The sequence below is a fragment of the Cucurbita pepo genome, chromosome LG01 (assembly GCF_002806865.2).
Source record: "Cucurbita pepo subsp. pepo cultivar mu-cu-16 chromosome LG01, ASM280686v2, whole genome shotgun sequence".
NCBI classification, from domain to species: Eukaryota; Viridiplantae; Streptophyta; class Magnoliopsida; order Cucurbitales; family Cucurbitaceae; genus Cucurbita; species Cucurbita pepo.
The window spans coordinates 5,753,414-5,781,232 of NC_036638.1; the positions used below are offsets into that span (position 1 = coordinate 5,753,414).

A 27,819-nucleotide genomic window follows, 5' to 3' on the forward strand; every position below is an offset into this window, starting at 1 on the left:
CATACGATCAAAAGACTAGAAAACAATGGAAGAAATGAACTGAAACAGTCTCAAAAGTAGGAAGATTCTAACACAATGTTACTCCCACAACTTCAAAAACAACAAACTGTGGTCAATAATTCAAACCTCGTCTTGCCTAAATATTTCTAGAGGCAGCACCATTCACATTAACGAGGGCATCTTTACTCATATTCTCCTGTAAGCCCCGCGTGCTCCATCCTAAATAATTTAACCTTCTGGTTGAACCAAAGCCACTTCATATTTACATTTGTTCCCAAGCTGCAGCAACAATAATAACAAATAAACAAAGTTAATAAACAAGAGCATGCCACAAAATGATCAAATTTATCGATACTGCAAAAAATTGCTTAAAACTTGAAACAATAGTTATATGCTGCAACCTCTATTCAAAAGTAGGCTTCCGACACAGAGCAGATACATAGAATTCAGTTGGCGCTACGAGAAAACCCAACCTAATCCCTCCAAACTCCAAATAACAGAGATGAATACCAATTATAAGAATTCAAGTACCAGAAATCCAAAAAATTCAAGTAAAAAGTCCTACAATTTCAAGCATGCTGAACGTGTATGTACACAAAACACCCAAATTCAAAAAAAAAAACTTAAGCATTCTCATACTTGGCGTCTACATGGAATTTGAATGCATCGATGGAAGTATGAGAAAATAATTACCAAGATATCATATAGGCAATACAGCATTAATATTCTTGCATTTGATAAAGTACTAGCCTAGCTAAAATTTCCTTTAAATTCTTCCTGTAATATGGCAAATGACTCGTTCACTAGTTATTGTACAAGGTAGTAACGAATCTGGCACAACCAGAAACAGAAGCCTAAGAAAATTCAGATTTATACATGTGTGCGTATTGATATAGCCAACCTTCGTTAACAAAATTCAAACTACAAAATCAAGAGAGCAAACATTAAAAGACAAGAAAATTCTGACGTTACTGAACAAGATATAGCCAGATATTCCTCTTCTACTCTCTTTTTTCTAATATTGGGGGTATCTAAATCCACTCCTTGCATTACACTCACGGCCCACCTCATTAATTCACGTGTAGCTACACTAGACATCTAGGCTTATCATATGTTAACCCACAGATCAAAGTCGCTATCCCCATCCAAACCATTACCACACCGCCTTACCAAATCTCACAATCCTTTGTAAATTTTGACACATACACAAACATGTGTTTATATTGACTATATAACAACTTCCATAGAGAAAATTCAAGTAACAAAGCATACAACAGGAAGTAAACATCAATTATTGACAAGATACTTCGCAAGGCAATGGGCAAATAGATACGAATTTTGCATAAGAAAAGGCAGAAGCCTTGAGAAAATTCAGACATACAGATAATATGCATATATTAGTGAAATCAAACTTCAAGCAACAAGATTCAGATAAGGAAATGAAGCAAAACCCAAATCTAATAAACACAAGGAAACAGAGGCAGAAAAGAAACTCGCCATGAAAATCTTTCCGGGGTGTTGGAGCTGTGAAACAACAAAGTATAGAGCGTCCCAACATAGAGACGCTAGAAACTATCCCAACCATGTAGAAAATCATAACGAAAACGAGAATCCAGGGCATCAACATGAAGCCAAGGAAGAAGGTAACCGATCCACAGAGCATCAAAGCCAGCGAAATCCCCAAAAGCAGCGCCGCGAATCCAGCCGGTGACATCTGGGACGAAGGAAAAGTTATCGAGGAAGACGAAATAGCGGAAGATAATTCCAGCACATGATCTGCAAATGGCACCAGCGGGGGCGGCGATCGGAGAATTTTCAAAAGCAGAGACGAAATCTCATGCAAAAATCCAGATTGGGGATCTTGTTGAGGCCTACTCATCGTCATCCTCTGCTCAGAAGCAACCACAAAGACCCCAGCAAAGAGAGCAACAAACAATCTACGGAGGTCGTCGCTAGAACCGAGGCGAATGGATAATCGTAAATGATGATGAGGGTCAGCCAACCAACGAACGACCAGAAGGGATGAATGGGGGGAAATGGCAGAGAGTTTGGTGAGATGTGGATAAGTGTGAAGAGTGTGTGTGGAGAGGGTTGGATTACCGAGAAGAATGAATAGTAAAATGACAGAATTCGGCTGTGAAACGGTGTGGCGAAGGAAGGGAGTCGGAGTTCGAGTTGAATGGAATATGGATTTTTCTGTGGATTGAAGTCTTTTTGAATGGAGACAAAGGGAAGATAAAGCAGAGAGAAAACTTATCCCCAACGAGAGAATCGAGGAAGCTAAATGTGGCGGGAGAGTAGGTGGTCATGCGGGATCCAAAAATGTCCGACACTTGTTACAAATTTATTATTGAGGTACGTGAAAGTCAAATGTGACTACCCTACTCATACTAATTGGCACTGTCTGAGAACAAGAAAAAGGGTTATGCTTGAGACTTGCACATCCAATTCTCCGCCCAACATCGACTTCCATGAAGATGGTTTTGAGTAAGACCATCATGTTGGGAATGAATGTAGCGAACTGGAGAGCCAGTTTATGATTTTTGAAAGTCGAGTATTGGAGAGGAATAAATAATCAGAAGAGATGGAAAAAGGAAAGAGGCCTTAAAATTGATAGGTTAAAATAGGCCTTTTTATGGAAAGGAGAAGGGATCTGTCAGAGAAAAAGCTGAGCGTTTGTCTTACTTAAAACAGAAAATTGAGTCTCGCGCAAAAAGAAATTCGGAATGCGTTTTTGGCGTTTGCGCTTTTCATATTCATTTCGGTTTCTCTGCGTCTCTCTCCTCCGCTTTGGCATCCTTCTATTGGTCGCCCAAATCGTCTCGCCCTTGCGGTTGCGGTTGCGGTTGCGGTGCTTTTTGTTTTACTCAGTGCCTCCTCCATTGGCCATCGCGCAAAAACAACTCGGCAGATCATGCATCAGATCAATCTTTCGGTGAGGCGATCTCGTTCTCAAACTCTGTATCTACCGCTCAGATTATGAATTCTGATGCCTTGCGGTTCGTGTTCGATTGATCAATCGATGGCGGTGAATTCGAAGGCTGTGCTTGGCTCGATCTGTAAAAATATAAAAATATTAGTACGATGAGCTAGATCGGTGGAAGGACGGTAAACTGCTCCTTCTGCTGCATGTGATCTGATTTTCGTTGGAGAGCATGGTATCTCGATGATCCAGGTAATGATTGATGATTAGTTTGATTATATATATTGCTACTGTTTTTTGTGATTCCACTTTGTCGACTCGCTAATAATAAACTTGCTTTCTCGATTACCTAGAGATCTGATGGTTTAAATCTTGGCGTTTCGCCGGGCTGGTGACATGCGTCGCCGCCGGCATCTGAACGGTAAAACAGTAGAAAAGATAATCTTGAGAAAATCGAGCTTGAATATTGATTTTTCATTTTTAGATGCCCATTTGCGGTTATGGAGCTCGCTTGCGTGTCCCATATGTGCATTTTTTATTTATTTTTCCAGTATCTTTCGTTGACATAGGAGTAAATATGATTTTATTTTTCCATGTTTTTTACGATCGTCGTGTTCAACGTGAGCCGCACAGGGTTGGTTTGTCGAACAACGTAAGCTCTGACATTGGATTTGTTCATTTTCTTTTTTTCAAGAGTATTTCGGATCTTTTAGTACATGTTATATGATATATTTGTTTTAAAAGTACGGTTGCATGATCCTAAAACGATTGATCTTACTTTAAATATATGCTATCAAGTAATATAATCATAAATCAGCACATTCAAAGTTTAAAAAATATATATTAATTTAGAAGAAATTTATAGGACGTTGAGTTTTTTTTCTTTTTAATAATTTTTTAACCTTTTAATATGTCAACTGGTAATTACCAGATCATAGAAATTGGGTAGTAAGAATCTCTTTAAATTGTACTAGTTTTCCCCCCCCCCCTTTTTAAATAGAATTTTAAAAGAAATATACCGCAAGTAAAGAGGGAGTCCTTCGATCTAGGGTCGCTTCCAATTGTCATTTCCATGAATATGTACCTTTATTGTGAAGAACCTCAAACCCAGTGGAGTCCTTCGATCTACGGTCACTTCCAATTGTCATGTCCGAACAAGCCCTGACCAGTGACCATACCATCAGCGGTTTTTTTCAAGAAAATTTTCAAAATGGTCTTCGAGCTCTTTTCAGGAAACAATCAATGCCACGGTCCATGACATTGTTTTCCCAAACTTATCGGGGTGCCTCTTATTCCATAGGTGTGAAAATATAAGCCTCCTCAGCTGACACCAAGCAGGCTTCGCTAACTAAAATTTAATGGAATCAAGAAATAGAAAAGATTGCAAGTGTTAATGAAAAAATCTTCCCAAGAAGAATAATAAGGCTGACGGTTGGTAGAAGAGCATCAAATAAGTGTTTGCTGCATGGCTCATTTATAGACCCTGATAATTATGCATACTACAACTGTTATAATCAGACATTATATAGTATGCACATTCGCTTGTGCAGGTTAGCAGGGTGTTAAGGAATTCTTACAGTTACGTTCTATTGTTTTATTTCGGACTATAACATCAGACACAGTATTGTTTGTGGAATTTCACTCATTAAATGACTGGCTGTTGACCATACCTATAGCCATTTCCATGTGGTCTGTCCAACAGTCATCTTCCATCATTGCCTCAATCTGCAAGTAAGTAGAGCAGCCATTATTGATTTTCCTCTCCTAAATGTAACTTTTAAATTCCTTGCTGGTATCCGGTTTCAAGATTTGTATCGGTCAGAACAATGTGCAATGGCAGAAGCGTACTCCCAGTAAGCTATTCGTGGAATAACTCATCATATTTGGAAATCAGGTAAGGTTTCTATATATATATTTGCTCATATACATCTACTTTTTGCAAGTATCTTTCTAAACATTCTTAGCAACAGATACAACAACATATGCCAACTAGTTTCAATTTTTTAAAGCAACAGTGATAACTATGGAATAGTCTTTAATTGCTATTGAATTATATATCAATTCAATCACACTTGAGGATCAAGCAGTTAGTTGTACATGTTTACATCTGAGCCTCTGCCCAGAATCCCTATGAATCCGCACATTCCACAAAGTTGCAGCCTCGAGAGTCAGTTTAACACTTGAGGATCAGGGAGTTAGTTCTCCTTCTCAAGTTAAAGAGGCTGTTCAAGTATATTTGAGGACGTCCTTGGTTGCGTAGGTGCAGTACAAAGTCGAGAATGGGTGGTTTCTAGTTCCCATCCCTTCTTCATTTACAACCCACCACCATATATCAACTTTGTGATTGTAAAAAGTTCTGATAGAGAGGGAGTAAAGAGAACAATTTTCTTTTGCATCATTCTTTTGTTTGTGCCAGAGTTTTTTTTTTTTTTTTTTTTTTTTATTTTCTTCTTTTGCACACTGATTTGGGGAAGAGTAAATTGTAGAATGTTTATATTTGAGTCCATACAATCTAGGCCAAAAGTAGCTCACTTGGAGTGGGAAGAAAACTTTGTGAATGGGAGGAACGCAAAGGAGTAGTGTAGAAGTCATAGAAAAAGATGCCTCGAAGCATATGGTCATGTAAAGATGAGGGTAGGACGAGGGAAAATTCCACATGGGATGGGAATATGCGTGCTTATGTTATGCAAAAAAGAGAATCTGCATATGGAAGCAATGATAATGGATGGATCAATCTAAGGAATGTGTTTTAAGTAAAAAAAGTAAGGTCGAAGATTGTAACTCTGTCGGAACATGGAAGGTATTGTCAGTAATGAAGGTAATAACAAGAAATAACCTGATAGGAGATTTGGTATTTCCAAAACTTCAGCCCAATGGGCAGCTATTAGTGTTAGGGTATGCAAAAAGAGAAACTGTCTCCTAGTTGAATGGACCTGATCTCATAATTAAAAGAGAGAAAAGTTGCCCGTCAGATGGAGTTGCTGCTCACACCATTCATCCACTATTCCATGTTTCCCAGTTGAGACTGGCTAAGGGATCTAATTTTAATCCTAGCTTATAACTAGGTCATTTACATAGAGCAGAAATGTGCTTATATCTTTATTCTCTCATGGAAGTGTTCCAAGAAGCTATTCGACTCTACCATAACAGTTTCACCTTTAAGACAATCTGAAAATTTAATATGCCTCAAATTTAAATTTAAAAAAAAAAAAAAAAAAAAAAAAAAAAAAAGCAAGGTGAAATTTTGGGTTGGATAGTTCGGAAGAAGTTACAGTTGGTGATGTAATAAAGGAATGTTAGGTAAAAAGGCCTTAATAAAGGGAGAGTCAAAACCGTTGGAAGAGTTGTACTTTCCCCTCCAATTTGCACGAGGCATATCACCCTTATGCTATACAGCTCTTAATGGTCTAGAACTTGTTTAATATACTTCCATACCCCTATTGGGTGAACTGTTTCCACATTGAACTGTAACTTTTTATTTGTGAGTTAACTAAGACAATGTAACGAAGGGAAGCACTTTTTCTATCTTGAATTCAAATAATAATGATGTTATATTGCCACAATATGAACCAGGACAACATATTCGACCCAGAACTTCTGGAAGATTTATTAAAGAACTTGTTAGTCACTCTTGTTATTAGGTCAGCCCAACCCGACCTTAAATGTGAAAGCTTAGTCACTTTTAGGCTTGGATCGAGCTGGCCCAACCTAGCCAAGCCCACCCAATGGATTAGAGTTTCGGGCATACTTGGGTCGGGTTTGGGCCTGTCCAATATTTAATTATTTAATTATTTTTTATATTTTCTTAATTAAGACGTTTTTAAAATTTATTGAATTTCTTTTAATTTTTGGTATTTATGTTATTTTTATTCGACAAGTGATTGATAAAAGTTCATTTAAAATTTTCTTTTTTTATAAGTTCATCACGCTTTTGAAAAAATTGTCCTGTAACCATGATATTCAGAATTATAAAAATATATTTTTTTAAAAAAATATTAAAATTTACCCTCTTTTTTAATGTATAAATAACTATATATCTGAATGGCCCAATCATATATTATTTGTTATTTATACTAATCATTGAGGGACTCAAAAGAACTTTTTCCATCAAGAAGAACACACCTTCCATTGTGGGGGAAAAAATACACACGAAGGAATTTTTGCAATGCTATTTTATATATAATTATTATTTTTACTATTACTATTATTACTATCATTTTATTTTATAAATTGTCACGTTGGCTTCCATTAAAGTATTTAACAGATTTTGGATTCAAATTGGGAGTATTTCCTAGATTTTAGGGACTTGGTTGTTCAATTTTAAGACCTAGGATTAATTTGACACAGATCTCAAATCTTAGGGACAAAAAATATAGTTTATCCAAAAGGAAAAGAAAAGAAGAAAAACATTAGACAAATAACAGGTAATTGCTGAATTTTTAGCTATTGAGACCAAATTGGAGGCAAATGAACCTATCTTAGGTCCTAACTTCCTTTCAAGAACTTGAGACCCAATAGGAGGCAACGAACCTGGGGCTAACTTTTTTTTCCAAAAACTTCTCTCATACTTGAAGATTCTCCTAAGACGTTCCTCGTGACACTAAATAAGGTTACATGCTAAATAATCACACCCTTCTATCACAAAAAGGATGGAATAAGACCACAAGAGGAGTCCATATTTAAAAAGGAAGCCCAGAAAGTCTTTAAAATCTTGTTCCTATTCCCACAAAACATGCTACATATTACGGAAGCTTCCTTACATTATGTAACCTTAACATGACAGATGACGTTCAAGATGTAACCAATGGTGTTAATGTTCGTAAATAATCTTCTTGGCAAGGAATCTAACCCGACTAGAGCTATCCCCAGCCCAAACCAACCATTATCCTAGAAGCACAAAGAACCTAACAAGCCTAAAAAGTTTAAGATATCCCAAAGTGGGTTTCTCAGGCCCTAAGAGTGCCCTCAATCTTTCATTTAGATCCGTTAGTGGGAGGGCTATATTTGCTTAAAAGTTTCCAGGGGGAATCACCATATACACTTCTGCACGCAGGGGCTCACTAGGTTGTGTAGGACAACATATAAGACAGCATAGTAATGTATCTAGCAAAGTTTGCACTGATTTTGCTGGTGTAACACACGAGTAACTGATGGAGGACTTGAAACCATTTCACGTCACTAAAGGTTAATAAGTTGAAATCTCTTAGATGAATATTAGTGCCAACAAATGTACTCACTCTTTGATATTTGATTTTGTGAAGTGTGGCTTGAAGTTGGTTCTCCAATTGCAGCAAATCAATTGCATTCAGCTTCTTGAAATTTGGTTCCACAACCTGACTGGAAATCAGGACACGTCAGTGAAGCATGAGCAGGTGTGATACATAAAAATGACTAGTTAAAATATAGAAAATTGCCTTTGAATAGTTTGTAGGAGTTTTCCAAGTGAAACCAAGATTGTCTCATCAGATTCATGGTCCTGCAGAAAAATCAGCAGAAAGAAAACGCAAGATTACACTTCAAGGACAAAAAAAAAAAAAAAAAAAAAAAAAAAAAAAAAANGATTTCCTCCCCTAGGTAATGAAAGTCATGATATTCTCCCCCATAAGCGCACTACTCTTAGAGGAAACTCTCCGCCCAGAAAAAAAGAAACGAAGACAAAAACAAAAATCGAGTGGTGAAATACATAAGCACTTTCAAACTAGCGTACTTGGTACTTGTTTGGCGTGCTTGTGTTTTAAAATGGAGCACTTGCAGAGTACATTAGTACTTTAATATGTAAAATACAAGTGCTTTTTAACTGATACAATACTTTGACTGCTCTTTAAAATTCTAACCAAACGCTATTTTTTATCATTTATTTCACATTTATAAAAAGTCCTTTTAGTCTATATAAGCTATAAGGCAGGCAAACATACATTATTAAATAGAGATTATAAATCCTACTCACTTTCGTATCATTGTCAACTAGATTTTCATTTCTCCCTTCAAGGTGGCTTTGATAGCGCTTAATAACATTCGATAGGCTGCACCAAAATTATGAAAGAATATTAGAGTCAGTGCTAAGAAAGTAATGGGCGTAACTATTTTCATTAAAGCATCTGGAAGCATTAATTTTTATTTGGAGTATAAAGTTGAGAGCCAATTGAAGTTAAAATCAAAATTATGTACTAAAATCCCCTAAAGGACTGCATGTAGGTAGCATTCGAAGAGCTACTTTTTAGAATGAAACAGACAAACACAAGGTACAAGATGACACATTAGTTTCTAAAAATGTAGGATACATTATGTTGGAAACGTGTTGGTTTTATTTTAACGTATACGTAAATAGAGGCCACCTCTTGCCAAATTCTTTTGACTAGTAAGCCTAATTCAACAAATACCCCCTCTCTTGCTAAGAGGGGTGAACGATTTTCGCAAGGCAAGTACATGAATGCTCACACTCACTTTGCCCTCTCCCCCAACACCATACTTAAATACTTAACTGAATGGCCCTTCTCCTCATTGGAATTATCTATGATCTGAATTAAAAAACTTGTCAACATCTCCACTCTCTTCCTTCCCCCTTCTCCTCATTGGAATTATCTATGATCTGAATTAAAAAACTTGTCAACATCTCCACTCTCTTCCTTCCCAAATAGCTAAATTTTGGAAGGTTCTGTTTTTGAACTCCAGATTTTCCTAACAAAGAAGTTGCCCATCTTGCCACTTTGTTGTTTGCTTATGCCATGTCCTTTGTCCATGCCACATGCCCATGTTTGTTACTTAAGCCGCATGTCCAGTTCTTGCTCCTAACTGAGGCAGAGCCATAAATTTTCAGAAAGGGAAAATTCTTACATTTTAATTTTACATAATACACATTATAATGTAGAGAAACATTACCAAAAGGATTTTCGATCGGAAATAATTTGTGTTAAAACTAGAGTTACAGAATTCAGTATGAGGTAACACCAAATAGAAGAAAACAGCTTGACTTAATCTTAGAAAACATCACTTCAATACTAACTTGCCAAAGTTTGCATAAAAATGCTACCTTTGAGAAAAACCACAAAATCCTAGCTTTTTTCCCTCAAAGAAAACTCTAGAAATGAGCTGGTAAAAGACCTTTGGCTAACTCCTAGGAAAAACCAACCTGAGTCGAAAGATTCAACAATCTATACCAAGTAGAGGCAGCAAATGGGCAGTAAAAGAACAAGTGAAGTGTGTCCTTCTTTTTCCTGCACAAGACATGCCTAGTTGGTATCGAAGTTGTGGGCTCTCTACAACATGTATTAAGCATCTTGAGGGCAAAGATACAAAGGAATATTTCCACAGCTTTCCAAATGATACTCACATATGGGGAACCCAAACATGTCCTTTTAATGAGGGCTTGCACCGTACTTTCTTTCAACTATCTTATGCCATCCTGTGGCTGTACAGCATTCTCTATCGACTTGAAGAACTTAACCTATTCCTCTATTTCAAGATCAGTCAAATTTCTATTGAATTTTGAATTCCACTCTTCTTTCCAGCATTAGGAGACAAAGAAATTCTTGGAATTAGCTACACTGAAAGAGTTTTGGAGAAGCAGATTCAAGGGAGCCATCCCCCATCCTACAATCCTCACAAAATAGTGTTTTCTCACCTTTGCCAACCTCAGTGTTTTACCATTTATCATCCTTTCTGCAACAGCTCACAATTAAAGACCAAGGCCCCTTGAACTTGGGAGACGTCGTTTTCGATTAGAGAGCCAATATTTTCTGGCAACGAAGTCATCTCCCAGTTCTCAGGGTTGTACCCACTTCTTCATGGAGACTTTTCGTAAGTCAGACTCTAATGAGTTTTCTGCATCTTTTTAGATCGATAATCTAACGGCCCAAATCCACCGCCAGCAGATATTGTATTTTTTTGGGCTTTCGCTCTCGGACTTTCCTTCAAGGTTTTAAAACGCGTCTGTTAAGAAGTGTTAGGATCGCACAACAACGCACACACTCAATCTAGATGAACACAAATAAATAGGAGAGAGAAAAATGTAGGAAAACTCTAGCTAAAAGATTTGTATCGATGAGTATGTATGAGAGAGAATACAGAGAACATTTTCAAAGGTTTGACGGGGGACATATATATGGTTTAGCTTACTATATATAGGTTTACCAGATATAACCCTTTACTATATATATTTACTATATATAGCTTTACCCGATATAACTTTTTTGACAATTTACTTTATATGTCATTTACCAAATATAGCTTTACTCTGGGTTGACTAAGCTATAAATAAGCATCAGACTCCATAACCTAACAATTCTCTGGAGACTGATCCAGTCAACCAAGAATTTCATTCTCAAACGATCATGAGCATCTTCACTGCACTATACCAATTGAGGCTTTGCACAACCTCAATATTCCAACATCAACACATTTTGTCAACATGTTTGCTGGATTCTTTGCACTCTCTATCTTCTCCAAACACATCACCATCTTTCACTAACCTGCAAGTGAAATGGTATCGTCTTCTGTGTTTTCTCTTTAAATGATAGACCGGGTTCCTCACCAACTGTATGACACTCTAACTATCTCTATAAAGAATCTCTTTGTGCTGCTTCTTGCCCAATTCTTCCAAATAGTCAGTCATCCATATCATCTTCTTTCCAGCTTCAGCTATTGCCACGTACTGCCTCAATACAACGCATTTTTGAACCCTAGACATTCCATCATCCATGGCTTGCTCCCACTTGGTTGTATCCTCCAACTGTAGGGCCTCATCAAAGAGCTCTGGTTTCCTTTCATCAGCGACAGATAGTGTAATGAAGGTACATACATATCTGGTACTCTGATAGTACTAGATGATCTTCTCAACACCGGTCCAGGTGTCACTTGCTCTACTGCTGGTTCCTCTGCAACAACCTCAGGAGTTTGTTGAGTATCTGCTACAAGATCACTAGGTGATTTTCTCCACAACTCAACCTCAACTCTCACTCGTTTCGTTGTCTTGGAACCTTGCTCCATATCTGGTTCCTCAACAGTAGTCTCAGGAGTTTCATGAGTATTTGCTAGAATATCACTAGGTGAGTTTCCCTGCAACTTAAGCTCAACTCCCGCTTGCTTCGTGGTTTTGGAACCTTGCTCCACCTCTGATTCTTCAGCAATAGTCTCAGGAGTTTCATGAGTATCTGCTACAACATCACTAGGTGAGTTTTCCTGCAACTCAAGCTCAATTCCCAATTGCTTCGTTGTCTTCGAACCTTGCTCCACGTCTGGTTCCATTTCCAACCGCACTTTCTTCAATTCTCTGGCAGTCCTTGTGAAGCTAACTCGTTTCTGCTTGCTCATAACGCAGTTCCCACAACGACCCACATCAACAGATTTCAGACCTTCTGAAACTCCTTTCGCAGCCAGCATCTTCATTTCTTTCACGCTCATATGTCCAAGTCTATTGTGCCATAGACTTGAGTTTGAAGCACTTTCAGCAACAGCAGCTATGTTCATACACCCTGCAGTGGTGTATAAGGTTCCAGATTTTAAGCCACGTGCTACCACCATAGTACCCTTCATAATCTTCCACGAACTCTTTCCTAACTTTGTTGCATAACCTGTGCTGTCCAACTGACCAATAGAGATCAGGTTCTTCTTGAGACCAGGAATATATCTGACATCCTTTAATGTCCATTGATTTCATGTCGGAGTTTTTATGCACACATCCGCTTTTTCTTTAATCTCCAAATCTTTGTTGTCGGCAAGATACACCTTCTCGAAATTTCCAGACTTGAAATTCCGGAACAATTCTTTATTTGGAGACGAATGAAAAGATGCACTTGAATCCAAAATCCAGGATTCAATCGAACTGTCTACGCTAAGGATTAGAACATCCCCAATGTCTTCTGCTGAATTTATAAAATCATCATCATCTCTAGATTTGTGATTCTTCTTCCTTTTTGGTCTTGTACAATCTATCCGAAAGTAACCTTTTTCTCCACAATTGCAACACGTTACGTTTGGTCCATTTGAAGATTTTTCTCGGCTCCTTGGTTTTGATTGCCCTTTGTTTGGGCTCTTCGGTTTACTTCTTCCCCGTAGGTCAACACTGAGAGCACTACCAGATGAATTTCCAATTTCTCGTTTGCGAATACTTTCGCTGAGAACTATATCTCAAACTTCATCAAACTTCAGTTTATCAGGTCCTTGGGAACTGCTGATTGCGGCAACAACAGTATCCTACGACTCGGGTAAAGATGACATCAAAATCAACGCTTTAATTACATCCTCGAAATTAATTTCCACCAAACTCAATTGACTTACGATCATATTGAATTTATTTATATGATTAACAACAGATCCACCTTCAGACATCTGTAGATTGAACAATCTTCGCATCAAATACACCTTGTTCATAGCCGACGATTTTTCGTACATATTCGACAGTGCCTTCATTGGATCTGACGTTGTCTTCTCCTTGATGATGTTGAACGCCACGTTTCTGGATAGCGTCAATTGGATCAGTCCTAAGGCTTGTCGATCCTTGAGCTTCCACTGCTCCGTGGTCATGGTATCCGGCATCATCCCCAACAGGGGTTCGTGAAGACCTTTCTGATACAGATAATCTTCAATCTGCATTTTTCAGAAACCGAAATCGGATCCATCGAACTTCTCGATTCCAATCTTTGAACTTTCCATTTTCACAGATCGTGGTGACTTCAACTTGACTTTGATACTAGTTGTTAGGATCGCACAGCAACGCACACACTCGATCTAGATGAACACAAATAAATAAGAGAGAGGAAAATGAAGGAGAACTCTAGCTAAAGGATTTGTATTGATGAGTATGTATATGAGAGAATATTGAGAATAGAAAGTACATCAGAGAATAGAAAGTACATTTTATTGAGTTGCTTCAATAGTCATGTTTTTCAACAACATAAACTTCCATCAAATTGAATCTCGAGTTAAAATCAACAGAATTAGAACAAATAATGGACAGAGATAGACACCAAAGATTTGTGGGTTAACTGATCTACTTATCTCACACACATCTAGATATATCATTTGTATGAGTCAATTTATGCACTCACTTGGACTTGCTCATTTGAAAGTAAAATATAGAATCTTGAGATATTTGAAAGGAACTCCAAGGTATATTATTTCTGAAACAATGACCTCTCTAAAGTATTTATTGATGAAGATTGGGTTGGAAGTACTAACGATACGAAAACTACATCTAGCTATTGTTCTTTTGTTGGAAGAGTTGGTTATTGTAGACAAAATTTGAACTAAGTAATGGATAGGGATAGACACCAAAGACTTGTGGGTAGATTGATCTACTTATCTCACACACATCTAGATATATCATTTGCAGTAGAGTCAATTTATGCACTCGCCTAGACCATTCGTTTTGAAAATAATATATTGAATTTTGAAATATTTGAAAGGAATACTATGGTATATTATTTCAGAAACATGACCGCCTTCGCGCTAAAGTATATACTAATACATATAGGGTTGGAAGTACTCATGATACAAAATCTACATCTAATTATTGTTCTTATATTGGAAGAATTAGTTACAATAGGCAAAATCTGGACAAGTGAAGGACAAGAATAGACACCAAAGACTTGTGGTAGATTGATCTACTTATCTCACAAACATCCAAATATATGATGAGTCATTTAAGATTGATCTGGCTATTTTTCGTTTATTTTTCTTTTATTGGAGTTATGTGTCATAAAAATAAAATGCAGTAGCCAAGAGTGTTGCTAAAGAGAAATTTAGAGCCATATTCCATTGAATTTATAAAGGTATAGGGATTAGCAAGATACTTGAAGAATTGAAATTGTCTCATATTGTTATAATAATGCTACGGTATTTTTTTTTCGCTGCTCGACGTTACGCAGTCTTCCGGTCACCTCTTCCACCGTTAGGTCGTTCACGTCAAGCAATGTCTCAATTGAAATCGCGGCTTGCTCAAGGTGATCGGGGACGACCTGCAGCATCTTCTTCACAATTTCTGTCTCGCTGATGCTCTCACCGAGAGTGGTGATACTGTTGGCGAGCCCCGTGATCCGCATTGAAAAGTCATCGACGGATTCACCGTCCTGAAAGCGGATCTTCGAGAGCTCCTTCCACCAAGCTGCTCGATGTTGGATTCCCGCACTCGCTGTACACCAACTCGACGGGATTTGATTCCCTCCCAGGCCGATTGCGCGGTGCGCTTGGTGGAGAGAGATGCCAGCATCTCTGGGGGCTGGCTCAATCGTTTCTCCATCCTCTAGCTCGAGAGCGTGCCATAACCCTTGTGCCTGTAGGTTGACGCGCATCAACAAGGTCCACTCGTTATAATTGGACCTTGTCAACATCGGATACTGAACCACTTGTTGACGGAGAGTGTCCAACTAATGGCTGGAGAGTGGCCAACTAAATCTGTGCCACTTTCTACAAAATTGCGGTCTAAAAGTTTGGTAATCCATTCGACGTGTTTGTCAAATGGTCAAACGGAGGTATTCAATCAACTAATGAAATCGTGTGAATCTAAATAAGGAAAAACTCAGGTTCTATCTAACAAAGACCATACAAAGACCATACAATTGGTCAGCATGTCTAAGTTGGGGCCATGGAGCCATGTGCATTTAAGGTTTGAAAATACATGACCTTTTTTGTTTCGTTCTTTAAATTGCTTTCTAGGTGGATTGTTATAGCATTTAGGGAAAAGTGAATGAGGTTTTGTTTCATGGAGAAGTTTTCCTTAAGCCTAAGAATTGACACGAGAATATACTTGAAAAACTTGAGCGTTTGAAAGAAACATGATTAGACTTTTGGAGAGTTGGATGAGTTTAGAAACCTATGTGAGAAGTTGAGAGATAATAGGTCAAAGTTAGAAAGGGATTTGGACCTACTTCATAAGGAATTTGGGTGTTAAGAGACAAAGAAGCCAAAGTGATAAAGGTGATTAACCCTTCTTTTATTCTATTATCATCCGGGGTTGATACAAGTGAAGGTCGATGATGGAAGATAAGGCATTGAAGCTCACGTATGCCACTTCTACCATCTTAGATGAAGTCAACCATGGTATACAAGAAGACTTTAGATTATGTTGAGGATATTAGTAAACTAAAAAATTGACGAGTGAAAGATGTACTTCATAGGAGGATCAACGCTAATAATAGCAATTGGAAGCAGAAACACTTTGTAAAGAATAAGAGCTATTAGGGAAGCAAACGGTTTAAACACATGAAAAATGATTGTTCTAATAGAGCATGTTCGTCAAAATGCTCCAGGTTAGGTGCTGACATTGTCTATTTCGTGATAGAAGATCTTGACTTCCTTTAAAGAAATTTAATCAATCTCATCGTATATTTGTTTTTATCATGAAAGAGGTTGGGATGATAACTATTTTACATATGAACATATGAGAGTGTGTGGAAAGATGACCTATACCTTGTTCGATGGAATATTATAAACCTCTCAACAAGAAAACGGAGGTTTTGGTCTTTTCTCGATAAAGAAGAAGATCAAAGACCTTATCGCCAAATGGACATGGAGATATCATCACGAAGAAAATGAAGAAAAGACCTTGTGGAGAAATCTTCTAAAGGTCAAATATACTCCTACTTCAAACAAAAATCAACTCCTCCATCTTCTACAAAAGAGCCTGGGAAGTACACAAGGAAACAACAAAACCTCATCACCAACCGAACTTTTCATAAGGTGGGTGATGGAGGAAGCACATCATTTTGGACCGACCCATAGATTGAAAACACCACGCTAGCCCTGAAGTATCCATTTTTGTACAGACTCTCACATAGCAAAAAGGGCCGATAAAAAAACGTGAAATGTTGTCAACAAATTTTGGAATTTGAAGCTTGGTAGAAGTTTAAAGGATAATGAAGCAACGAATGAACCGAATTAAGCCTTGACCTTACTCCCGTGGTTTTGTCAAACAAAGCAGACCCACTGATTTGGCTCCCCAGCATTGACGGGGTCTTTTCTACAAAATCCTTGATGATGGACATGGGAGAAAAAGTAGAAGCAATAAATCTCACGCTGCCAATATGAAAAGGACGTCACCCTATAAAGATGAAGTTGTTCCTTTGGGAAATAGCGCATAAAGCCATTAGCACAAGTGAAAATCNAAACGCCTTATATCACTCTTTCTCCAAATTGGTGTCCATTACGCAAGAAAGAAAGCGAATCACAAAGCCACTTATTTATGCAATGCACATAGGCCCGGAATATCTTAACAACAATTTTCAATATATTTGGATGGCATCTCACATTTCCTAAGAAGGTAAAAGATCTAATTTTTACTTCCTATAGTTATACTCCCTGGGAAGTTTTTTAATTATCTCGCCAACGTGAATCCCAGGGTTCTAAGTGCTACAGAAGGAGCAATAATAGAAGTTTTCAAATTGTCCCCGATAGAAATGGGTTGAGATTTAGAGTATAAAACTTCAGTGAAATTTCCTTTTTCTAGTCTCTCGTTCGAGAATGGAAAAAGTGGTTTGAAAGAGTGTTTATTTTGTAATTGGGGTTGGAGTGAGAATTTTGTGTAATTATATTAACTTTTCACTTCAGTTCGTTCTTGTAGATCATGGTTTTTTTTAAAGATGCTTTGTTTCAAGAAGTTTTTACATTAGTATAGTTGTCCTTATTTCATGATTTTTTCATTATCTCCCTTTAGACAAATAGTCATCTATTTGTCCAGGAGAGAACACTGCTATTCTAATAGAGCTCAATCACTAATCACCATTCTTATATTCAAGATCTAAAAACTTTATTGGCAAAGGTAAGTTTGGACCATGACTCTGATATTACATAACAAGGACTACGACCCTCTTTTGTATGAGCATAGTTTCTTTTAAGCGTAGGGTGTATCAAATTGCTCAAGACGGAGTGTTTCTGGTCAATTTCTATATTGGAGTTTTAAACTCAATGGCAGAAGATGGACATCTATTGACAAGGTGTATTCCTGTTTCTAATGCTTCTCCCGAAAAGATTCTTGTAGATGAGCATTTTATATGAAGCATCTCACTGTGAAGTGGACTACCCACACGACTAAGTCCTTGGAGTACCGTTTGAGATTGTTTGTCATTTTTTACTTCTCTTCTTTGTGTCTGTGGTCTATTTCGTTGGAGTAATGTTTTTAACCTATCAAGACGAGGGAAGGGGAAGGAAGGATGAGAGGACATGGTTTTGATTGTGTCCTCTTTCTAGATCTTGTGAGGTACTTAAAGTGTTTTTATTCTATTTTTAAGCCAATACAACTATATTTGATAACTATATTTTTTCTTTATAAATTATAAAAAATCCCCCTCCTTTGTTATAAAGTAAAATAGAGGAAAGAATTAAAATGGGAGATACTTATTAAAAAGGAGTAAAAAGAGTGAAAACTTGAATCGTCTAATATATTTCTTATATAAGATCTCTACCAAGAAATCATATCATGGGTGGATTCATAGCCTAATTCTTGAATCGTCTTTGAGACGTCTTTTCCCACATTTACTAATGGTTAGGAAACACGAATTGTTTCTAATGTTATTCAACGTCGAAGTAATGTAGTTTCCCTCGTTTTTCTTTTCCCCCATTTTTATATTGGGATTGATACCAATGTTTTAAAGACCTTGTTATAATGGCTCGAGGGTACCTTTATCTCTTGGATAAAGGTGTGCTAAACGATTTTATAATGACCTTGTTAAAAGTTATAGGATCTTAAGTTGCGGAAGATACAATCTCTTTTTTCCGGAAAGTGGTGGCAATTTTTTGAATAAACTATGATCTCAAAGTTGGGTCATTGATGGCCTAACATAGATATTGATAATTCTTTTAAATCTCAAGAATGCCTATGGATGAACTTCCGTTCGGTATTTTAAACATTTATTTTTATCATTTTGTTCCCGACTACTCTATTGTCTTGATTCTATATCGAGTCGAGACCTTATAGAGATGAATTCTAGCAACTATTGCTATGACACTGCCTAATGATCTCTATCACTTTATTAGATAAAGATCGGCTTATCATGCAAATCATGTACTACCGTGATAGATGTTAGCAATAGTTGAGCTAAGACTAGCTTAAATTTTTAACCAACATCTAAGCCTAAACCCTTATCAATCTAGGCTAGCTTCCAAAAATTATTTCTCGTGACATTTGAATGGTCGTCCTTTACTCTATGCTTTTTGGTGTTAGTTTACTCTATGCTTTTTGGTGTTAGTTTACTGAGTCTATGCTACGCCTTATGGAGATGAATTCGAACAATTATTACTAAGCTATTACAAGGTGATTTCTATCACTTCACTAGGTAAACACTAGCTCATCAAATACTTCTTTGAGCCCAGACTAGCTTAAATTTTCCACCAGCCCCTTACGAGTTCTAGAATAGCTTTAAGAAACTATTGTTCATGACATTTGAGTGCCATCTTATACTCAATGCTTGTTCGAACATGCTAATCAAGAACAAATCCTTGGGTTTATATTTTGAAATGTACCTTCAAGACATCCTTTCATTTGAACACCATTATGACAATTGTGCCCGTGCCAACTCATTTGTACATTCCACGCCAAAGTCCAACCTTGTTTAGAAACGTGTGACCCATGGGAAGAGGCACACAACTAGTCCACCCTTGCCTCTAGATATTTTCCTAGATTTACATTCTAAAAAAAAAATTCCTAAAACATTTGTCTTCCCATGCTCACTAACAACACACATGACTAACATCACACATGTCATGACGATGGTGCAACACTGATTCCCTCTATAATATATTTTAAGGTACTGATTCCCTCTATAATATATTTTAAGATACCTTTGATCTAGTAGGTATCAAAGTCACAAGTAAAACGAAATAATAATAACTCCATCACCCTCCTTTTGGCCTTCCATGTCTCACCAAATACACCTTCTTTTGGCCTTCCATGTCTCACCAAATACAAATATGTTCTAACTGTAAAACCACTCATCGAAACGCACAATGCAATTCCTACTTTTGAGATTAATCACCTAGGCCCATTGAGCTCTATATATACTTCTAATCTTATTTATGCTTTACCTAGGTCCATTCCACGCTCCTAATCCTCTTTCGTTCTATCCCTACATTTCTTTCTTGATCTATTAACTTAGCCAATGGTTGACAAAAAAAAATGTGGTCCAACTGGTAAATCTGAATTAGACTATAATTAGAAAATAATGACAATAATAATAACAATAATAATAACAATAATAATAATAATAATAAACGAAAGAAAGAGAAATTGAAGTAGAAAACCAGACAAATAAAAGTGACCAACACGACTAAGTCTTTGCACAATTTTTATATCTACTAATTGTTAACAATTTTGGAAACAAATAACTGCATTTTTAGAAGAAATCAAATAATTACTTGTTAATGGACATAATTTCTGTCAACTTGGAATTAAATAAATTGTCGATTAACGAATGTTATTTATAAATAATCTATATAAACATCGTGGACTAAAGAGCTCCATGTCAGGTTAAATTATATTTTTCCCCCTCAATTGCGGAGTTTTATTTCCATTAAATTTTCTCTCTTAAATCCTCATTTGAATTCAATATGATTTTATTTATTGGTCTCGTTAGACTTAATCAACCTATAACTCACATTCTCACTAAGCTCTCTTATGTTTTTTAATCCTCACCCACGCAACTCCCTATCTCTGCCCATTACTCTCTCGAACGTCACCCTCTAGAAACACCCTCTTCCGACGCCCGACTGCAGCGACGCTCACGCCGGTCGTCGTCAGCATGTCCCTCTCGCACAACATGTATATCTTTCTCTTTTCGGGTTCCTTCTCCCTCCCATACTTGTTTTTGCTCCACCACACAACACCCCAGTACTGCCGTCTCCCCTAGACAACCGCCAGACTCTAATAGTCGCTGCCGATTCTGCACTGGGGGCAAAACTTACATTTTGTGTTCTTGATTTCAAGTTTTTTTTTTTTTTTTTTTTAATCTACCTTGACTTCTAATTTCTCTTTGGTATGATCTAAACGGTTCTCAATCAACACCTACTTGTCCAATCTCTTCTGTCTAGTTTTAGATTAATTTTAGGCTTGAGTTCATTTGGTTTCGAGAACCAAGATTGGTTAAGAATCACTTGGGTAACTTCCTTATCTATTTTTTTATAATTTTCAATTGCTAGTTAAGTGTTTAACCCTTTGTATTAATCTAAATATTCTTAATAGATTGGGTGAGAATCGCTTAGGCTGAGCAAGGATCATTATAGATAAATTAATTGTTGAAATTTCATTCTAAGCTAAGTAACTCTCCTCATGGATGGTCTTAGGCTGGGTTGGATACGTGAATTGTATTATGTGTTAAAGTGATGCATTGTATATAATGAAGCAAATATGTTATAAATACATCTATTGGTACGTATAAAAGAAAAGTCGATTATGAGACCATATGCATGAATGTGAGTGCTATGTATTATCATGATAAATATTGTGAAAATTACCCATTTATTGTCATGATTACGAGACACTATGACAGATTAAACTCAACTCAACTCTACTTGCAAGTGTCAATCCTCCTTATTCAGGTAAAATTTTCTAAGATTTCCGCTTATACACTAAGAATTGGTATGATTTAGAAACTGGGTTGATAGTCTACATTAACCATGGAAAAATAAAAAACTTGACCGAAATGATTTAGGTCATATATGTTCTTGTTGCATATCCATGTATGCAAGTTTTGACCCATTAAAGGAATTTCAGTATTTTTAATATGGAACCTTTTTCGAAAAAAAAAAAAAAAAAAAGAAGAAGAAGAAGAAAGAATTAAAGAAAGAAAAGCAACAATAGTTAAAGAAAGAAAAGCAACAATAGACTAAGGAGTGATGGGTTGATTGTTGGTTGTTGGTTGTATCATGAGTCGATGTCAGCATGACTTTTGCCTCCATTTTAATTTATGTTTTTATGTTTTAATAGTTTTATTTGAGAAGTTATGTTACGAGGTGGTTTGAACTGGACCAAAGATGTATTGTGTTTCAATTTTTCTCTTTAATATATATTTTAATCTCAAATAAACTATTTGCGTCCATATGCTTGTGAATTTTAAGATGAGGACAAATCCTTCCAATTTCTAGGGTTGGGCATAAACTAGAAGAGAAATTCGAAAAACTTGACAAAAAAAAAAAAAAAAAAAATTGATGTTCCAACATTGTCCAACTGGATCAGGGCCTTCGTTAAGGAAAGGAATTCAAGTACGGCTGATTTTAGACACGATTTCTTGTAAAATGAGGAGTCAATTATAGCCCAAGCATGAATCAAAGAGGCGCCCCTCTTAGGATATTCTCAAGGCTACCCTCTAGGCCTACAACTAGAGGGTATTTTCGACATTCCAAATATGCCAAAGTCTGCAATTATTAGTCCGAGTACTCACTCTTTTGGGTCTTTTCATATCGTGTGAACTTCAACTGCTATTATACATGTAGAACTGTATGTTGCAAGGAAGAGATCTCTTAAAAGAAAGCAACTTTCAAATGTACGATTCAGCAAACGAGGAAGTTCTTTACGGAAATCCAAATAATATAAAGGAAGCTTGAGCATAATTTCACAAAATCAGACAGACTCCCAAATGCGCCACCAAACCTAATACTGAAAGCCTTATAAACCTGATTATGGGATGCCTATAAGGTGATGACTTTCTGTCACGTATGTCGGAGTAGGTGGTGCTCAGTAGCTAATCTAATTTACAGTTTTGAATTTTCTGCCAAAATAAAAGCTTTTTTTTTAACTTCTAATCACTCATATGGGTATTTGTGTAAGGAGGGTGTACCGTGTGTGTGTGTTTTTTTTATAAATTTAACAAAAAATTCAACTTTATTGAGAAATATGAAAGAATAGCATAAAAAACTGCCAGAATTCCAACAGAAAAAGACTCCAATATAAAAGAATAAGGCCTAATTGATAATTACAACTACTTCAGTCATTTAAGCTCAAACCGCGGTGTCAAAACCTGGAGACTTTCCACACATACTCTCCTCATCTAAAAACTACTTTTCCCTAAGGTCAAATCCCCTAAACACCAGCCAGAGTTGATGGACATTTCCAAGAGAGGGGAAAATAGCATGTGGCCTATAAATTTGATGATGGAGTGCATAGACGGGCTATCTGTCAACCACATCATAATAACTTACGTTTAGATGTCTAAAAGAGAGTCGAGGAGTTTCCTTCACTATATTTTATCTTAGGTAAAAGCAGAAATTATCTTTTTAGATTGCTTCAGAGAGGAAGCTCTTAACTCTCTAATTCAGCATCATAATTTATTTTCAAGATCCAAAGAAACCAATCTTATGTATACGGGTAAAAAATGTGTTTTATGTTTCAAAATATTAACCAATATCATTACTCATAACGAAATATAACAATGAGGCAAAAGGAAATACTACCAATTTAGCCTCTTTCAATTCACTCTTGGATTTAAAATTACCCTACTTGACCAATAGCTTTGGCAATCTTCTACATCCTGAACTTTAGGGAACAAAGATAGGGCTAACTTGATCACAAAATTAACCTAGCTCCAAAAAGCTATGATACAGAAATAGAAATAAATTTATAATCTCAGCTCCAAGTCCATTATATCGGCATCTTAATTACTTAGACTATTCAAGATAATTTTAGCTTTGTGTGTATATATACACACTAAACGTATTCAAAATAAATGATCTAATCTTTTAAAAAGGAGTTCCCAGCTCTAAACAAAAAGAGAACCAAATCCTCATCATTGCTTCCTAAGAAAGACTACTCTTGGCTACCTAAAAAGAAAGAAAGAAGAAGAAAGCAGGGATACATTTACAAAACATGGAGAAAACACTAGATTAGGAATGGCGTAAAAACCCGTGACTTGAATGTGACCTTTCCAACACAAGGATACATCTTTGAATTTAGTTCTTTAAAACTGGATATGATTATTTTTATTCATTTCAACGATTTATATGTACACAATTGGATTTTAATTTATGATGAAATAATGACACGCAATATTTCAAGAGGTTAAAGAAGCTACTTATATAATGTCCTAATATTTTGAAGCCGACTTACCATTAAAAAAATTAATCTCTAATAAAAACAAAATCTAAGGTAACAATGCACTTAAAGCAAGATAAAATTCTGTTATTTTTTTACGAAGGCGAATGAATAAATAAATAAAAGATCAAAAGCTTCAATCATTGTTCTAGAAATACTCAAAAGTGTACAAAGCATTTGACACGGTGCATTTATAAAGTGTTTCATATATGCTTTACATATGTGAAGTAAGTATCAAAGTATTCAATGTATATTCAAAACGAACACATCTAAAATGAAAGGTCCAAACTTCCTAGCCAAACTAGCAACTATCAGGTAGAGTGTTTCTAGATCGGATCGGATCAATTTAAAGGAATGCTTTAGACTAACACAAAAGTTATTCCAACTCAATCCATAAGTTTCAAAAGTTTTAGATTGTTGAATTCGGTGAACCCTCCTAATTTCATCAAGTCAGGGGCAGAGTGAATGGATTGCATGTAAGAAGTTGCTGGTTAGAGGGGGAGAGAGAGAGAGAACTACGAAGGAACCAAGAAAAGCGTAAACAACGAGGGCCTTCTTCATCATTGAATGCCCATGTCGGTTGACACCAAAACCGAATGAAGGGAATCATTTGTTGGATAACCTAATATTTTGTTAAAAGGGAAAATAAAAAGAATTGATTCAAATGCATTACACATCAATTGGGTGAAGTTGCCCGAAATGTGCTTTTTCAAAAAAAAAAAAAATGAAATGTATGCTTTTTTAGTAACTAATCTTTGGATATTTGTTCAGTTTAATTTTATCTTTTAGGTCTGAATACTCTTGTAATTTAGTTTCTTGTCGTGAGTAAATATTCAACCTACTTTATGGTACGAGTGAATTAACCAAAAATTATAAAAGATAAAAAAATATATATATATATGAGATGAAAACTCAAGATTGCTACAAATGTCTTAGCTTTTTTCTCTTGCACAACTCTTTTTCCTCTCATAATTTTTCATTCATGCACCATGTACAAAGTCATATAGGCTTAGCATAAATCGATTTTATCATTTACAACGGAATAATTAGATTAAAAAGTGTTAAAATACAAAGTCTATTTCATTTTTTATTTTCTATTTTTAAAAACTGTAGTTATTTCCTCACAATTTATTTACTATAGTCTTACTTCTTCTAAAGAAACAATTAGTTTCATAGTCAAATTATAAAAACAAAAACTTCTGTTCTTTCAGTTTCAAAATTGATTTGGATATTGAAAACATTTGTAAAAATGTGTTGGGTTACAAAGAACCTTATAAATGAAAATAGTATATATAAACATAATTTAAAAAAACAGAAGATAAAACATGAAATAGTTATCAATCTAATATACTCAATACATTTAGTATTTTCAGAATAACTGACATTGAAAACTGCTAGTTCACCAATGACACGTAAATTCTGCATAAACCAATTCTATCAATAACTAAACGCAGGGATTAAACTGAAAAGTGTTAATATAAGATATTAATTGAAATGCCAAATTTGACAACGGTATAATTTCGAAGTCCTCAGTAATAAAAGAAATCCACAAAAATATGTATTGTTTCTGTGTTTCTTCTCAAGTGTGTTGATCTCACACTTAACCAATAAGTTAATCAATCCCAACTGCTGAAAACTATTTTAGAAACAAAATCGTGAATGTAAAACTGAAATAATTTTCCTTTTCAAACTTGGTTACCAAATAGCCTCATATATATTTCGGGTCAAAACACAGAATAGTAACTCCATGATCATATTAAACTAATTTAATGTAAAATATAAATAATTTGGGTTGTTCAATAACTACTTAATTTGTTTGTTCTTGAAATTTTTAAAATTTATTTAAAAAAAAAAAAAAATAGATTGGGCTAATAATTCCAATATTTACTTAAAAACAATGAAAATCATGATTGAAAAATAGTAAGAAATCAAGCTCTATCCTTTAAAATCTAAAAACTATATACAAGGAATTAGTAACAAATTCGGAGACCTATATAGCAATTATTCGTAATGATCGTTAATTTAGAAAAACGAGGATGTCAAGTTGTCGACAGACTATTAAGAAAACCATGATAATCACAAAAAGAAAAAAGAAAAAAAAATTATAAAGGTTACTTGAAATTGATAATACACTATTCACAATTGATTAAATATGCTATATAGAAAACATCAATTTTTTATTTTTATGAAAAAATAAACATAATCTCTATTAAGTTGGACCACCTATATTGCAGTAATTTAAAGTACAGTATATATTTAAAGCCACACTTAAATTTCCGAGTCTCAGAATATTTAATCTAGGAAAAAATGCAATGAAAACTTCTTGTCATTATTCTAAGTTTTTTGTTTTTGTTTTTGTTTTTTGTTTTTTTGTCTTATTTTCTCATCTGTAATCCTCATCCTAGTTTGATGTTGACATCTAAAAGATAATACTAAAACGGATTTAGAATTTTGGCTAAATTATTCAGTGATAAAAGGATAATATAATAATATTAAGACTGACGAAATCATTTAAAGGTATATATGTATATGTTAAAAAAAAGGTATTGAGTGGCGTGTTTGTAGTTATATGGCTTAAAAATATTTCTTTATGTACAGAATTACAAGTTTATGCAATCACATATGCTGCAGACAGCACGTAAATCCTGAGACGAAACCAGGGACAGACGAGAGAAACATTCAGGAAGAAATCAGAGAGCGACACAGCGTCGGAAAACTAAGTTTCAATAATTATCCGAGAAAATCTCTCAAAGATCAAACGGGCCTGCTTTTCTTGGCCGATATCAGGAAGGAAATACTCGGGAGAAAGAATCCAGGGACGATGGGATTAGAAAAGAAAGATTCGAGGAGAAATCAGATCGAACAAAGCACCGGAACACTAAACCCCATCGATTTTCCTAAGAGGTTCTCTTTCAGAAAAATCAAACAGAAAAACGAAGAATTGCATTTTCTTCGTCGATATGACAGAAAGCAGAGTTCACGAAGAAAACGCGCTAAGACTATCACAGATTTTCCGATGGCATAAATCACTTCAAATAGCAAGCATAAAAAAAACAAAAGGCAATAGTTCAAGTTCGTTCAAAAGACATACAGCTACTGCTTGCACTACCATAATCGATAGGAACAAAAACAATCGGAGAAAAACAAGAAAAACAACGAAGGTCAAAAGCGTACCTGTTTCCGCTGCAAAACTCATAGAGGCGGCCGCGGTTGGTGAAGATGACAAGTCCGACTTCAACGTCGCACAGAACAGAGAGCTCTCGGGCCTTCTTTATCAATCCAGCTCTTCTCTTGCAGAAAGTCACATGGCGATTACACCTATCTTCGATTCGCTTCACCTCGATCTTCTTCCGTCCCATTTCTCTGGTGTCTCCACAGTCAACCCTAGTTCCTCTTTCTCTTCTCTTCACCCTCCTTTTATCTTCATCCAAACGAATCACAAAACTTAGGCCCGCCTTTTTTGGTCTGTTTTCTTTCTCTTTTCTTTTTTCCTTTTTACCTTCGCTTCGAGCACCTCACTGTAGAGACTAATAACAGCAAGGGAGGGAGGGGGAATAAAAAGAAAAAGAAAAAGAAAATATAAAAGAGGAGCGTTTTGGTGTGACACGTGTCGAGCTTTGGTGAAGTGTGTCAGAGTAGTTGTGGCTGCGAAGCCCTCACGCATTGTGCGCCTTTTTAAAAATTAAATAAATAAAAAATAAATAGTATATTGTACGACTCAATATATACCGCATATTTTGGAGGCGTTTTGTTGTAGTTTTTTTTTAATCCTTTTTACTTTTGGGTGAAAATTGAAGTGCCAAAAAATGGAAAGTCGTAATCCCAAGGACCCGTCCGTGGCTTCTTTTTCTAGTTTACGTGTCACTTCGTGCGGGGAGCAACACCC

The 27,819-nt window shown here is 36.0% G+C and overlaps 2 protein-coding genes and 1 long non-coding RNA gene across 3 annotated transcripts; 1 reads left to right on the forward strand and 2 right to left on the reverse strand.

The window, feature by feature from the left end:
- Positions 1-26: 26 nt before the first annotated feature.
- On the reverse strand, positions 27-2,287 carry LOC111791181. Its single transcript, XM_023672430.1, has 2 exons — positions 1,498-2,287; positions 27-279 (listed from the first exon to the last, which is right to left on the reverse strand). The coding sequence occupies exons 1-2, from the start codon at positions 1,883-1,885 to the stop codon at positions 263-265; spliced, it is 405 nt and encodes a 134-aa protein (XP_023528198.1). The 5' UTR covers positions 1,886-2,287; the 3' UTR covers positions 27-262.
- Positions 2,288-4,339: 2,052 nt separating this feature from the next.
- On the reverse strand, positions 4,340-27,468 carry LOC111778932 (MADS-box protein EJ2-like). Its single transcript, XM_023658949.1, has 5 exons — positions 27,108-27,468; positions 8,871-8,946; positions 8,338-8,399; positions 8,161-8,260; positions 4,340-4,648 (listed from the first exon to the last, which is right to left on the reverse strand). Exons 1-5 carry the CDS (start codon positions 27,290-27,292, stop codon positions 4,562-4,564), a joined length of 510 nt encoding a protein of 169 aa, XP_023514717.1. The 5' UTR covers positions 27,293-27,468; the 3' UTR covers positions 4,340-4,561.
- LOC111778943 lies at positions 4,562-5,321 on the forward strand. The gene is made up of 2 exons (XR_002812617.1): positions 4,562-4,817; positions 5,047-5,321. It is a non-coding gene; the product is annotated as an uncharacterized LOC111778943 (long non-coding RNA).
- Positions 27,469-27,819: the final 351 nt, after the last annotated feature.